Genomic DNA, 14,819 nt, shown 5'->3' on the forward strand with positions numbered 1-14,819 from the left:
TGATTGGTGTAGAAAGATTAATATACTGAAGTCTAAACAAAAGGAAGATCCGATGAAAATTAATGCAAAAATTGTCTGACGAATGAAGCATGTCGAATTAATGGGCTTCCATTCGGACCATAGATATTATAAATAATATTTAATAATACCTTATGGATATAGTGAAGTGGTCCCATAAATATGCATGTCCTGCTGAATCATATGTATAAACATCTCCATTCGTGATGTATTTCTCGTTATTAATATATTTATCCTACGTTGCATGACGTACCGCATAAACAACAATCCCATACTGTTATCTCGGCAAGTAGGGAATGATATACGGTAACCAGCAACAAATAGTATAGAAACTTTTATAAGTACACGGGGAGAATCTGTCATATACAAAGTGTATGTTTGTGTATGTGTGAGTGTGCGTGCGTGCATGCGTGCGTACGTACGTGCGTGCGTGCGTGCGTGTGTGCGTGCGTGCATGCGTGCGCACGTGCATAAACACTAATGATGAATATGGTTGTAAGTAAATATGCGTATTTTTCGATCGCGTAGGTGGAGCAAAGATGGTAACACCTACATCCGTTATCTATTCATGAAATCAGGAAGAAAGGAAGAAACTACCTTTTGCTTGGAGATCTAGCTGAAATACTTGTAAGATATTGGACTGAAGTATAAGTAACATGGGTCAGTGAATCTTTATTAGTTTTATTTTATCATTTTAAATCTGTCAGGTGAGAAAGACAATATGTATAACTCTTTTCATGGCCTCCGAAAACAGATGCAAAGTGAAGAAGAAAAAGAGTTATTGTCACGCCGGAGACATGGTTCAAACGCTGTCAATAGAGTACCGTTAAAGGCAGGCTGCTAATACAGAGATTATGTTTGTGTTCAATGGATGAATATCATTACACAGAAACAGAAAGCTTTGTTCTCACGGGTTTCAACACAATATATATTTTCTTTTGAGTGTCAATCACTCAGCTTTTTCTCATCGGAGGCTGTTGTAGGTGATGCTTGTCCTCAGTACAGCATAGCTGGATTGAATCGGGATTACATACTTTTGAAGTTTATTATGTAACACAATCCCATCCTAGCTCGTTATATTCGATAGTATTATTAGATAGAGTCACTGGATAACAATTTCGACCCATGCATGATTGGCAACTATTTGACTGACTCACTAACGTTGAAAATAAAAAATGAGCTTAATGCTATTTAAACTTATAAATGTAAGAGAAAACCTAATGTTAAAAATTATTTTTTCTATTGTATCCATATTTCTACTTTACTGCATTTTAAATGTATCGGTATCTTAACTGAGTTAGTACGAGAGATTTGTCAGTTATAAATTTTGTCTATTAATTATTAATTACAGTTTATGCTTAATTAATTAATGTTTAAGCACTTGTAAATACTATTTTTTTTGAATTCGAAAGACACTCTTCTTTGCAATAAATAAAAATACATTGAGATGATGTGAGTTGAATATTGTTTGGTGTTAGTTTCAGAATACTGTGAGTAGATATATGTTACCTAGACAACGGAGTGTTGCATTGTTCAAAACGTAACCCTGTGGACAATTACACCGGAAAGATGTATTTTGGGCTCTGTGTTCGTCTGGATGTAAGTCTGTACATTTTCCTATTCCAGGGCAAGGATTACCGCTGCATCCATCAAAGTCTTTTTCACAGTTATCACCTGTTGATTAAAACGTAACATTATTATTAGAAAGACAATTTTTAGAGAATTTATAATAATAATGAAATAACGTATATTATCATATTTATTAAAACTAAAACAATGCAAGTTACAAAGCATTAAAAGTTTAGGTCGGTATTAATTCTACTATTTGGTATTTAAACTATTCCAAAGTTAGGACCTCTTCTTCAGAAAAATCTACGTAGGAAAGGTATTGATCGCTGTCACCTCTTGAATAGTGAAATACAAGATACGAATACTAATCATCGATGACAGTTTAACTGTTTATAACTTCTTTTAGCTTCAAAAAATATTTGAAAACATTTATACATATATATACCAGACATGCTTCATGAAGATTATACTATTCTATTATTACTAGCAGAAATACTCGACGTTTCCTGGGTTAAAGAAAATAAGGAAATTTAGAAATGCCTTTTAGATCTCTAACATGACACATAGACTACGCAGGTCTTACCTCCTAGTAACTGAGATACCAACTTCATACTTTAATAACCCGGCGTGTCCTAGGTTATTGAAAATGATGAAATTTAAGTATGTCTTTTAAATCTCTAAGTAAACTGAAACATGGATGATGCAGTTCTCAACAGTAATTAGCTGAGGTACAAAAAAGTCAATAACATGTTTTATCCGAATTCTCACAGTTAAAATTGTTAAAAAAAAAAACAGGTAATTCTTTGATTTTGCAATCACCTTCAATTGTCAGTATTTATTTGAAACACATATCTGAAACTGCATAAATTGAAGAAGAGCCGGCCTGCGGGCGCTCCCCTCCTGCTAATAAGTACATTTAACAAAAATTCTATCAGATGACGTGAGTATAAACAAATGTGTGGAAATAAATCCGGAAATTAGTCACAGTTTAATTATGTAGAGCTTCTAAATATATGATGTTTTGAGCGTGTCCTTTAATTGGTGTATAAATGAAAAGATTTTGGGGAGTTCCAACCTGCGAACATCCAACATATAATTGCCCATGAGAGAAGCAAGGTGAAGTCCAACAACATTGAGAGACTGTCCTTCAGACTTCTTTATTGACATAGCGAAACTTAGTTTCACTGCGAACTGGAACCGTTTAAATTCAAAGGGGTGGTCATATGGGATTAACGCAATCCGTGGAATGAGGACATCCCTTATAATTTCCAGACATTATATTGAAAGATTTCAGACAAAAATCATGCCTCCTCATTGATATGACTGTCCCAATCGATATAAACGCATCTGTCAAGACCTACCAAAAACTGAGCAAGTATAAAGACCTTGAAATAAAAATTAGCAAAATGTGGAACCTCAAGACTAAAACAATACCTATTGTCATAGGTGTCCTAGAAATGATAGCAAAAGGGACTGATTGCTACCTAGCTCAGATACCAGGAAACTCCCAAAATGGCAGAAATTGTAAAGACAGTGTTCATGGGAACTTCCCATATCCTACGTAAAATAATGTCCATGCAATCTAAAAAATTCCCACATAATGTTCTTATTGTTTCTTAAACATTCTCTGGAACAACACTATGTACAAAACCAAATACATGGCACTCTAGGCATAACACGAACATGAACTTCTAACTTGTCTCTTGAGTTCTCTGGCTGAGACTTGGAGCCAGCTTGTACAAATGCAAAGCAAAAGTCAGACATGAAATACTACTACTACTACTACTAATGATAATAATAATAATAATAATAATAATAATAATAATAATAATAATAATAATAATAATAATAATTATAATAATAATAAAGCACTTACTCTTCAATGGTTAGTATCTTCTGGTTTAAAATCAGAAACAGAAGGGTTATCATAGCAGCCCAAGATCAATGCCTACCTACAAGGACCTACCAAGCCAAAATATCAAAGAACGGCATAGCCCAACATGTCGTGAATGTAAACAACAAAATGAAACCATTTGACATGTCTCCATGTGCAGTCTTCTTGCGCCTACAGAGTATCTCAACAGGAATGATAGAGCAGCACTGAGTAATTTGCAAAAATCTGAACCTGCCCCATGATAAAAGCTGGTGGGAACACAAGCCACCTACAGTGCTTGAAAATGAACACATCTCATTCCTCTGGAACTCCACCGTTCAAACTGACAGAAAGATAGACGCGAATAGGCCAGACATTGTGTTCTTTTCTACTCTAGGCACAAGGCTAGAAATTAAATCGCACCTAGTACGCAACTAGTACTTAATTTATCGACCCTGAAATGATGAAAGGCAAAGTCGACCTCGGTGGAATTTGAACTCAGAACGTAACAGCAGACAAAATACCTATTTCGTTATTGCCTACAAGGGGCTAAACATAGAGGGAACAAACAAGAACAGACGAACGGATTAAGTCGATTACATCGACCCCAGTGCGTAACTGGTACTTAATTTATCGACCCCGAAAGGATGAAAGGCAAAGTCGACCTCGGCGGAATTTGAACTCAGAACGTAACGGCAGACGAAATACCGCTAAGCATTTCGCCCGGCGTGCTTAACGATTCTGCCAGCTCGCCGCCTTAGGCCAGACATTATATTGAAAAAGTTCAGGCAAAAATCATGCCTCTTCATTGATATTACTGTTCCAAGACCTACCAAAAACTGAGCAAGTATAAAGATCTTGAAATAGAAATTGGCAAAATGTGGAACCTCAAGACTAAAACCATACCTGTTGTCATAGGTGCCCTAGGAATTATAGCAAAAAGGCTGATTGCTACCTAGCTCAGATATCAGGAAACCCCCAAATGGCAGAAATTCAAAAGATAGTGTTCATGAGGACTGCCCATATCTTGCGTAAAATACTGTCTATGTAATCTCGAATTTTAAAACAAACTTACAATTTACTTATATTTTCCTAAACATTCTCTAAAACAATACTATGTTGACAACCAAAGATATGGCACCCTAGGCATAACATGAACGCGAGCTTCTAAGTTGTTGTCTATTGAGGTCTCTGGGGGAGACCTGGAGTCAACTCGTACAAATACAAAGTAAAATCAAACATATAACAACACCACCACCACCACCAACAACAACAACAACAACAACAACAACAACAACAACAACAACAACAACAACAACAACAACAATAATAATAATAATAATAAAAATAATAACAATACATACCTCTAACAAGACCCTATAACAAAACGTACTGATACAATATCCCCCCCTCCCAAAAAATGCTTAACGCATCACGCAACACAAGGGTGTAACAGATGATGCAATAAAATGTTATTAGAAATGTTCAGATGTCGAGAAACAATAATGATGATGACGATGTTGACGAACTTTACCTTACCTCAGTGTATGAGCGACAAGAGTTTCGGAAAAACTCTGGTTGTAACAGCGAAAATGAATCTGGACCTTTAAGGGAAGGCCACTCTCTCGGCAATGGAACAGTAAAGAATCAGACTGACCACAGATGTCATCCTAATAGAGCATCAGCAGATAATAGAGCAAAGAGGAGGAAGTGGACTAGCGTAGAAAACAGGATAATGATACAGTTCTACTTAGGAAGTGAACCTAAGAAAGGGATTACAGAAAACAGATATTATCATTTTGGGTACAGAAAGGTATTTTAAAGTGACTGAGCAGTGTATAGTTGATCAAACTAATGCCATTAGAAGAAAGTCGATGATATAATTGAAGGTAGAAGAGACTGGAAAGAAGACTGAAAATATAAAAGACACAAGAGGACTGAAAATATAAAAGACACTAACTTATTGATCTACGCAGTGGGGATAGTAGTCACCAGAAGATTAGGTATCTGACGGGAAAAGATAAAAAAAAAGAACAGAGCAATTGTGGAAAAGGAGACAAGGTATCAGTTCAGAAATAATAATAGAAAAATTAACCACTTGTTCTACATGGATGATTTGAAGCTTTTTACTAAGAATGAAATAGAGATAGATTCCTTAAAACAGATTGTAGGACTCTTAAGCAAAGATATAGGCGTGGAATTTGGCATAGATAAGTCTGCAATATTAGTCATGAGAAGAGAACAGGTAGTCAACAGCGAAGGCAGTGAATTACCACAGGGCCAGACATTAAAATCATTGAAAGAAGGAGAGAGGTATCTGACAAAGTACTAACTACAAAAATGAAAGCGAAAATTGAAAAGGAGTACACCAGAAGGGTGAGGAACCTAATGAAGTCAAAGCGATGTGGTCCGAATCTAGTGAATGCTGTAAGTCCTTGAACAGTATCATTACTTAGATACGCAACAGTTTTTGTAGATTGGACATAAACAGAATTAGCGCAGCTGGACAAAAGAAATAGGAAGGAATTCACTATGAATGGAGCAATGCACCAAAGGGCAGGATTAGAAAGTTTAAACCTACCTAGATAGGAAGGTGGAAGCGGGTTAATATCAGTGGAAGACTGTGTGTACTTAGCTAGAGTAGATATAGTGAACAAAGTTTATTAAAGGCTGCTAGAGCCACAGCAAGACATAGGGAAACTAAAATACCAAACGAACTTCAAAAACTAGAAAAAAGAACAGAAATTATCTGACTAGCAGGAGAAGGTGTTACATAGTAGATTCCCAAAGATAGTTGCAGCAAATAGTAGTAGTGAGACATGGATATGGTTGCAGAAAAGAAAGCTGAAGAGGGAGACAGAAAGATTGTTAGAAGCTGCACAACATCAAGTATTGAGGACTAATTGGATAAAAGCCAAAATAGACAAAAACCAAGTAGACTTCCAATGTAGATTATGCAAATCAAAAGCGGAAACTGTTACTCATATAGTAAGTGAATGTAGCATGCTGGCACACAAAGAAGACAAGAAAAGACATAATAATCTAGGGAAAGCAATCCACTAGAAGCTTTGTAGAAAGCTAGGATTTGAACATACTTATAAATGGTATGAACATAAATCTAGTAAATTACTAGAATGTAAGAAATAAAATATGTTGTGGGACTTAAACATTTAGACTGACATAGTAATAGAAGCTAGAAGACCTGATTTAGATAACGAGAACAGAAAGTGCCAGATAATGAACTTTACAATCGCAAGTGATGAAAAAAATAATATGAAACGTATAAAAGAAATAACAAAGTACGAGGAGCTAGCTTTTGAATTACAGAGATTATGGAAAGTGCGGGTAAACTGCATCCCAGTAGTTATAGGTGCATTAGGAACTGTCGTAAAAGATTTGAACAGATAGATTGAGGAAATACGCATAAAACCCAGTTTAGTACAGCTGCAGAAAACAGTGTTATTAGGGACAGATAGGATATTTAGGAGGGTCCTTAGCATCTAAGTTTACTTGTTGTAGCTCGAAGCTAGGATTTTTTCTTTTCCAGTAGTCTCATCTGTAGCGTGTATATGAATAATAATAATAATAATAATAATAATAATAATAATAAGAAGAAGAAGAAGAAGAAGAAGAAGAAGAAGAAGAAGAAGAAGAAGAAGAAGAAGAAGAAGAAGAAGAAGAAGAAGAAGAAGAAGAAGAAGATACGTATATAATATAGTGAAGTTGAGCCACTCATTCAAGTTATTTCATTCTGCATTTCTGCATCGGAATAGGAGACTGCAGTGCAGCATACACTGCAAAAGTTTCTTGCCATAGAAAACTACTTGTCCATGAGAAGAGAGATGTGTATTTTGTTGAGACATGAGCAATGTACATCGGAGGTTCACATGGTCAAAATCTTTACTCCTTTAAATTGCCACTACATTTCATTTGTCTAAATTCTCATATAGATTGGGTTTGGCTAAGCACATACATTTAGTCAGCAACTGTTTTTTCACAATATACATTATATTATTATAAATAAAATATTCATATGAGTTTGTGCACATGATTTATAATTCTCACCAGCATATTCTTTTTTGCAGTCACATGACTGCAGCATAAAGTTTTCTGTTCTGATTTTTGGGTTATCTTTTGCGCAGCTTCCGTGACCAGAACATCCACTGCATAGCACAATATTCATAATGAATTCGGCAGAGAAAGCATTTTTGCCATCTTGAGCAATAATGCTGAAAAAGAAGTATAACAATATCAGTATATGCATTAATTAAACATACAACATATTTTTAAGTTTTCCGTTATGCTATTTCAACGTTTGTCGTGTAAACTTGATGATGATGATGATGATGATGATGATTAAGAGGGGGGAGGGGGATTATGATAATGATTATTCCGGAATATTTATGTAATGTATGTATGAAGTATGTATGTATGCATGTATGTATATATGTACGTGCACATGGATGTAAGTTTTTCTGGTGCATTTAAAATTTATCGCCGATTAAACTTCGAACAAATCCATCATTCGTTTAATTTTTAAATAATTAATCTTACTACTGATTAAACATTAAGTTATTTAATTTTTTATCACTTATTTAATTTTAGTATCTATTAAATTCAATTCATTTGATTTTATTACCGGTTAATCAAACGATATGATTTCATCACTGCATAAAATTAAGTAATTTGATTATAGCAATTGTTTAACTATGGTTAAACTAAACTCATTGTATTTGATTATTGTTTAAACTATATTAAGCGGTTCTATTTTAGCATTACTTAAACCTTTATGGTTTAACTATAAAAATAGGGCTGGGTTTTCGATGAGGAACCTTATTCCATGCAAAATGTAAATTGCTCTACCAAATATACACAATGAAACGTTTTAAGGTTATATTTTCCAGGAGTTTCAAATCTCAAGTCAATTTGATATGAAGTCTTTTGTTACTTCAAATCGAACTGCAGCACTGAATTTTAATTGTATGAGAACAACAGTATTCTGTGAATTTAAGAGCTCTGCAAAATTTCATCAATGTGCGTCAATGATACAATGAAATAACATGGTTAAAAATTCATCTTTAACTCACCTGATATTAACTGCATTTGAATGCATCAAATATATTGATAATGTAATATTGGATCCGTTTTTACTGACATTAAAATACTCGCCACCTTGTTGCTTTATGACTGTGATAGTATCATTTTCAGCATCTGTGACACTGAGAATGGCAGTGGCTGTTTGATTTATAATTATATTAACAGTTTCTTCACCGGAAATTTCAGGGGCTGTGTTTCCTGTGATAAAGCAGAATTGTCATCAATAATTTTGTTAAGTATCATAAAAATAAGTTAAAAACCGAAGAAATTAATAGTTGTCGGTCGGTGAAACTTATTTGAAATTTTATCTTCCGTCTATATACTACCTTACAGAAATTTATGGGGAAATTAATGAAATTATCAGTCGACATACAAATAATATTGGTTACCTTACTAAAGGTATCAGTGGAACAGAGAAGGTTAAAATATTCTTTCCTTTTATTCTTTTACTTGTTCCAGTAATTTGACTGCAGCCAAGCTAGATCTCAGTCTTTAGTCGAGCAAATCGACCACAGGACTTATTCTTTGTAAACCAAGTACTATCGGTCCTTTATGCCGAACCGCTAAGTTACGGGTACGTAAATGCACCACTATCGATTGTCAAGTGAAGTTGGGGACCCACACACACACACACACACACACACAGGGCTTCTTTCAGTTTCCGTCTACCAAATACATTCACAAGGCTTTAGTCGACCCGAAGCTGTAGTAAAAAGTACTTGCCCATGCTGTCATGCAGTCGGACTGAACCCGTAGCCATGTGGTTGGTAAGCAAGCTACTTACCACACAGCCACTATGAAATAGTATAATCCAGACAACACCTAATTTGGTTCATGAACTACACCTTGTACAATGCACTCGGTGTAGTATCAACCTCTGGTTTCATCAGTCGCCGTAGTGACTGATGCCTGTTCGGCGGTGTTCATTTGCTTAGTACGTGTGCTTCTAGAACTGCACTGAAATCTTATTTCAAACGTTATTCTATAGAAGATAGAAAAGATAGAAATAATGAGTGCATGTGCGCATGACTTATTACCGAGGGTCAGCCGTGTAGTGTGGCTGCTGTAAGTTATTTATGGCCTGATCTTTGATAATCACAGAATATATATGCGTAGTCGTTTCATTTCATTGCTAGGAGACCTACAATGCTCTGAATATAATAAGTATGCCTACAAGTTGTACCGCTCTTACTTCATATCGTATTATTTTATGGAACTGATGAGCTGGCAGAATCGTAAGTGCATCAGACTGAATGTTTAAGGGCCAAATTACGTTCTGCGTTCAAATACTTTCAATTGGAATTTTGTCTTCATTCTTTCGGGGTCACCAAAATAAGGCACCACTAAAGTACTCGAGTCAATGGAATCGACTTATTCCCTTCTCCCAGATCGCCTACTTTCTGCTAAAATTTGAAACTATTATTATTATTATTGTTCAGTAGTTTTATTTTTATAACGTGCTTTCACTTCACTACCGAGCGCAGCTCTGTGCGCCTTGGGTATGTGCTGTGGTTTGCTGTGGTGCTCTTATGTTTACTGTATTGAAAGTGTTTTGCGTAGAATGTGTGCAGTACCCAGTAGTGCAATTTTCTGTATGTTATATATATTTGTAAGTCCTGGTATTTTTGTTATGTATTTGTCTGAATATCTTTTTATTATACCTAAGGCACCTACTATGATAGGAATTGTTTCTGTTTTTAGATTCCACATTCGAGTTATCTCTATTTCCAGGTCTTTGTATTTTGAAAGTTTTTCCATTTCTTTTAGAGAAACGTTGTCATCTGCTGGTATTGATACATCAATTAGAAAGCATTTTTTTTCTTCATGATCTTTGACTATTATTATTATTATTATTATTATTATTATTATTATTATTATTATTATTATTATTATTATTATTATTATCAGCAGCAGCAGCAACAGCAACATCATGATTATCATCATCTTCATAAAAACAGACCTCAATATGCCACAGCATAACGGTGAATATGAACTAAAACAAGAACGGAAGAGTTGTCTTGTCTATGCTACTTTGATAGTGTTAGAAATAATTCAAAACCCACACACACGCACTCACCCAACTTCGGCTATTAGGTTGGATCTCATGAAATTGATCGGCCAAAACCAGAAATTGAAAATAAAATGATATTACTTACTTGCAGCTTGGAAGTCAGCTTCAGCTTCCGTATCAAGGGATTCAGTTGCTTTAGCAATACTTTCATCACCAGTTGCGATGTAGTCATAAATGCAAGCGTTATCGTCTGCTTTACATATCTGTAAAGCTTTCTTGTAAATCTCCGAGTTTTTATCAATAAAAAGGGGGACAAAAGAAGTGTCGGTAAAGTCAGCACTTGAAAAACCCTTCTGATATTTAAACAGAGAAGTATTTATAGCCCCTGAGAAGAAAAGACAAAACAATGTTGGTATTAGTTTAAAATGCAAAACAAATAAAGAGGTGAAATAATACAAAATACATTACAGCAATAGTTCAGGATAAAGACTATGACTTTGTTTTATAAACTACAAAGATACAGTGAAACTACATAGCCTATAGCCAAATGAATTATTGAGCACCGAGAACGTGTCATAATACATTACTAGCACATTAGGGGGGGACAAACAAGGACAGATAAAGGGATTAAGTCGATTACATCGAACCCAGTGCATAACTGGTACACGGGTAAGGACCAAAAGTAGTGTCGTAATATGCTGGTATCTTGGCGTGGTTGGGGATTTCGGTGTTGGTAATCCACTTGGTATCCGAGATGTGCCGCAAATTACAAAGTGGAAGACGTTGAGACGCCTCTCTTGCGTGCTGTAGAGGCTCCAAGTCTCACAGTCATAAATTAGCGTACTAAGGAGGCACCTCTTATAGACAGGAATTTTGGTGTTTACCGCCACTTTTCTGCTTTCCCTGACTCTCTTTGCGAGCCTGGCAAATATGGAAGATGCTTGTTCAATTCGCTTGTTGATCTTAGGCTCAGCGATAGTAAAGCCGAGGTAAGTGAATTCATGCTCTACCTCTACCTTGTAGTTGTTGATGGTGATAGTGTTGGAGTGGCTTGTCACCTTGACCCAGTACTTTAGTATTCTATACATTTACAGACATATACACAGTACTTTAGTCTTATATACATATACAGACATATATATATATTACCGTATCGTATTTATGGTTTTGTACTCGAGCAGAGTTTGAATGAAATGACAAACATTTATTTCTCTCAATATTCCAAGCATTTAGTTTCCTATGTGACTGTAGCCTTCGTGGATGTGATCAATCTTATCTGATAATTCAGGGCTTCAACTATTGCACTTGTACCTTTGACTGACTGACCAATTTTCAATGCAATATGTGCAATGCCAAAAAGCATAACAAAATAACTGTGACAATACAGTAACATCTGACTCTATAGTTAATTTTTTTTCTAACATCTGGCTCTACAGTTAATCAGTTGCCTAGTGGCAAACATAGTGAAAAATATAATACAATTATTTTACTTACAATGTTGACCAAAGTTATAAAAAATATCCCTTTCACTAGAATTTTCAGGCAAAACAGTCCCATTTGGTGTTGTGAGATCATCCGTCTTGTTATCATTATACACTCCCATCAGACCGCTGGTTACTGTAGTGTTTTTAAAGCCTTCTGGTAAACTCACGGTTACTGCAAGCATGCGAATACCAACCGTCACTGATACATCAACACCTAGAAAGATAAGAATAATTATAACCTTTTTGGACCTTCGAAATATGATGCTGAAAAGAATTAACAGCGGAAAGTATCATAGCCATGCCAAGTAAATTTTGAAAGAACTGATTTTCTTTCTAACCGATTGTTTTAGAATATTTTTCAAACATTTGATTAGTTTTCTGTTTTTGTTTGATGACTGTTATATCGTTTTCTTAGATTGCATTCAAAACTAATTAGAAGATAGACGTAATAACACAGTTTTAATTATTATAGCCAGCTAAAAGTACTCGTTGTATCCGTCCAGGGCAAAACTAGACTTTTCCAGTAACTTTGGCCCTTCTTCCCTTATCTTTTATCTTAGTGTGACCCTCTATATCCCATTAATTCTGTATTCATGTTTTATTTTGAAAGTTGTAGCGTTGTGCAATGAACCACGTGTCGACATTCAATACGTGGTTAGAAATATTACTTCATGCTAAGCTTCAGCTTTTACCTTTTTATTCGTCCTATATTTCTTTCTTAGAGTTTGCAGTGTACCAGAAGAGAAAGCCCGAGTATGGCTGATGGTCCCCATTGCAAAAAAATGGAAATTTCGAACAAGATTTCTGTTTGAATATTTGCTATACATACAACTAGGTATCGACATCTAATACTTGAGTTAGAAATGCACTTCAAATTTTATTCACGTTTTCTGCGCCGTTATATATTTTGAGTGATTTTGTACCCTAAATGTAGTTATACGTGACAATATTGTCAACGTCATCAGCATATTCGGCTGAAGGAGATAATAAAATGACTTCTGTTATAACCTATTGCTAGAAGTTGCGGGTGTTATAGGCATGTGTTAATTAAAAAAAAAAAATCAAATATTTTTATTACGTGATCAAAATATTTTGCAATATCTTCATGTTGTATCTGAATCATGGGCTTAGCTTCACTGCAATATTACTCAATTTATTCTATGATACAGAATAACACTGTTAGGTTTCTTAATCTAGCTAGGATCTGTGTTCGAATAATTTTTGCCATTTTTTCTTTTGAAGATAGATATATTATATTATTCGACGATTTATTAGGAAGAATGTTGCTGCATATATGGATGTTCCTGAACATTCTTCAAACTCAATGTATTCCAAAGGGTCAGCTTCACTAGTATTTGAATAATTTGATAATGCTACAGATTCAACGGATTCAGTTTAAACATATTCAGAAGACATAATAGTTGCAGGAGTGATCACAACGTGGCGAGTAGTCAAGCTGCTCTGTTCTTAGGAATCGGAAAATCTTTTACTGTGGCTCAGCAGACTCAGAGTCTTCATTCCACAGATGATCAAAGCGATTGAACCGGCAAATTTTTATATAAACGCTCTTTGGCTCATGTTACAGTAATTTCAGTCCAGTGTCCTACATACTCCATCCATGGGTATAGTACAGCAAATTACAAAATGCAGTATGAGTTTTGCTGCCGAAATTTTTCCTCAAAACGCCAGAACAGCACATGAAGAGGCATTCACTAAGACAGTTCTCTTGACTGGAAGCATAACGAAGGGGAAAAAGTTTTAGCTCCAAGATCCCATTTCCATACTATGAAGGGATTAACGAAAAGTTTGTGAAAGGAATACATTTGCTAACTACGGATAGGGAGATTTAAGTGAAGCAAGTTCATGAAAATAAACTCTAGTTATCTGTTTTGTCCCCGTGAAAATTACATATATGTTTTTGGTGTTGATTTCACCACGTGGAAATAGGCTCTTGTACAACTTATTTGTTTAAGATCTATTGTAGTGCTTGTGATCTAGCATTTCCCAAGTAACACATGAGCCTAGCTGGCAAGGGCATAGTAATATGTGATAAATAATGGACGTTATATCGGCACGTAACTATCGTCATAGAGCAGATCACTGAAGGCATCAAAATACAAAATATTTCTATCATATCACAATATCCCGAACAAGAGTCTATCGAGGCTAAAACAATTTTATTTAAGATTTACTGTAAATTGGCTTACCAGATGTGAATGTTAGAGACACCGACTGGTCAGTTTTGTTGTCATTCTTTCTGGTAATAAACAGGTCGGTGTCAATCAGCCTATAGTCAGAATCTTTTTGGAAGTCAGATGTTTTATCAATACCATTGTGGTAGATAACCAAAGCTGAAATAGAAAACAAAAGAAAATTTACTTGGAGTAATACCACTTAGACAATTTGGAAATAAAGAAACAACTCTGTAACAGATATTCGTTTTTAATTTTGGCACAAGTCCAGCAAGTTCGAAGGTGCAGATAAGCCGATTACACTGAATCCAGTGCCCAACAGGTACTGACTTTATCAGCCCCAAAATGATGGAAATCAAAGTCGATCTCGAAGGAATTGGAACTCAGAACGTAAAGACGAATGAAATGCCGATAAACTTTTTGCCCGGAGTGCTAATGATCCTGTCAGATCACCGCCTTAAGCTCTGTAATAGGTATTGAAGAATTGTACTCAATATGAAATGTAAATTCCAGCATTAAACAAAAGCGTCAGGTTTTATTCACTACAACACTTCATCATTATAACATGTAAAATG

At 35.3% G+C, this 14,819-nt stretch overlaps 1 protein-coding gene across 33 annotated transcripts in view; it reads right to left on the bottom strand.

Annotated features, from left to right (window-relative positions):
- Positions 1-14,819, bottom strand: part of LOC106877401 (uncharacterized) — a 219,860-nt gene that overhangs the window by 84,917 nt on the left and 120,124 nt on the right. For all 33 annotated transcript variants that reach the window (XM_089353728.1, XM_089353725.1, XM_089353730.1 and 30 more), the window contains 6 exons: positions 14,260-14,403; positions 12,063-12,266; positions 10,714-10,953; positions 8,548-8,755; positions 7,526-7,689; positions 1,528-1,692 (listed from right to left, as the gene is read on the bottom strand). In XM_089353728.1, coding sequence (XP_089209854.1) covers positions 1,528-1,692; positions 7,526-7,689; positions 8,548-8,755; positions 10,714-10,953; positions 12,063-12,266; positions 14,260-14,403 — 1,125 coding nt within the window. The remainder of the gene's footprint in view (positions 1-1,527; positions 1,693-7,525; positions 7,690-8,547; positions 8,756-10,713; positions 10,954-12,062; positions 12,267-14,259; positions 14,404-14,819) is intronic.

Source organism: Octopus bimaculoides, chromosome 6 (genome assembly GCF_046866305.1).
Source record: "Octopus bimaculoides isolate indiv1 chromosome 6, ASM4686630v1, whole genome shotgun sequence".
Classification (NCBI taxonomy): domain Eukaryota; kingdom Metazoa; phylum Mollusca; class Cephalopoda; order Octopoda; family Octopodidae; genus Octopus; species Octopus bimaculoides.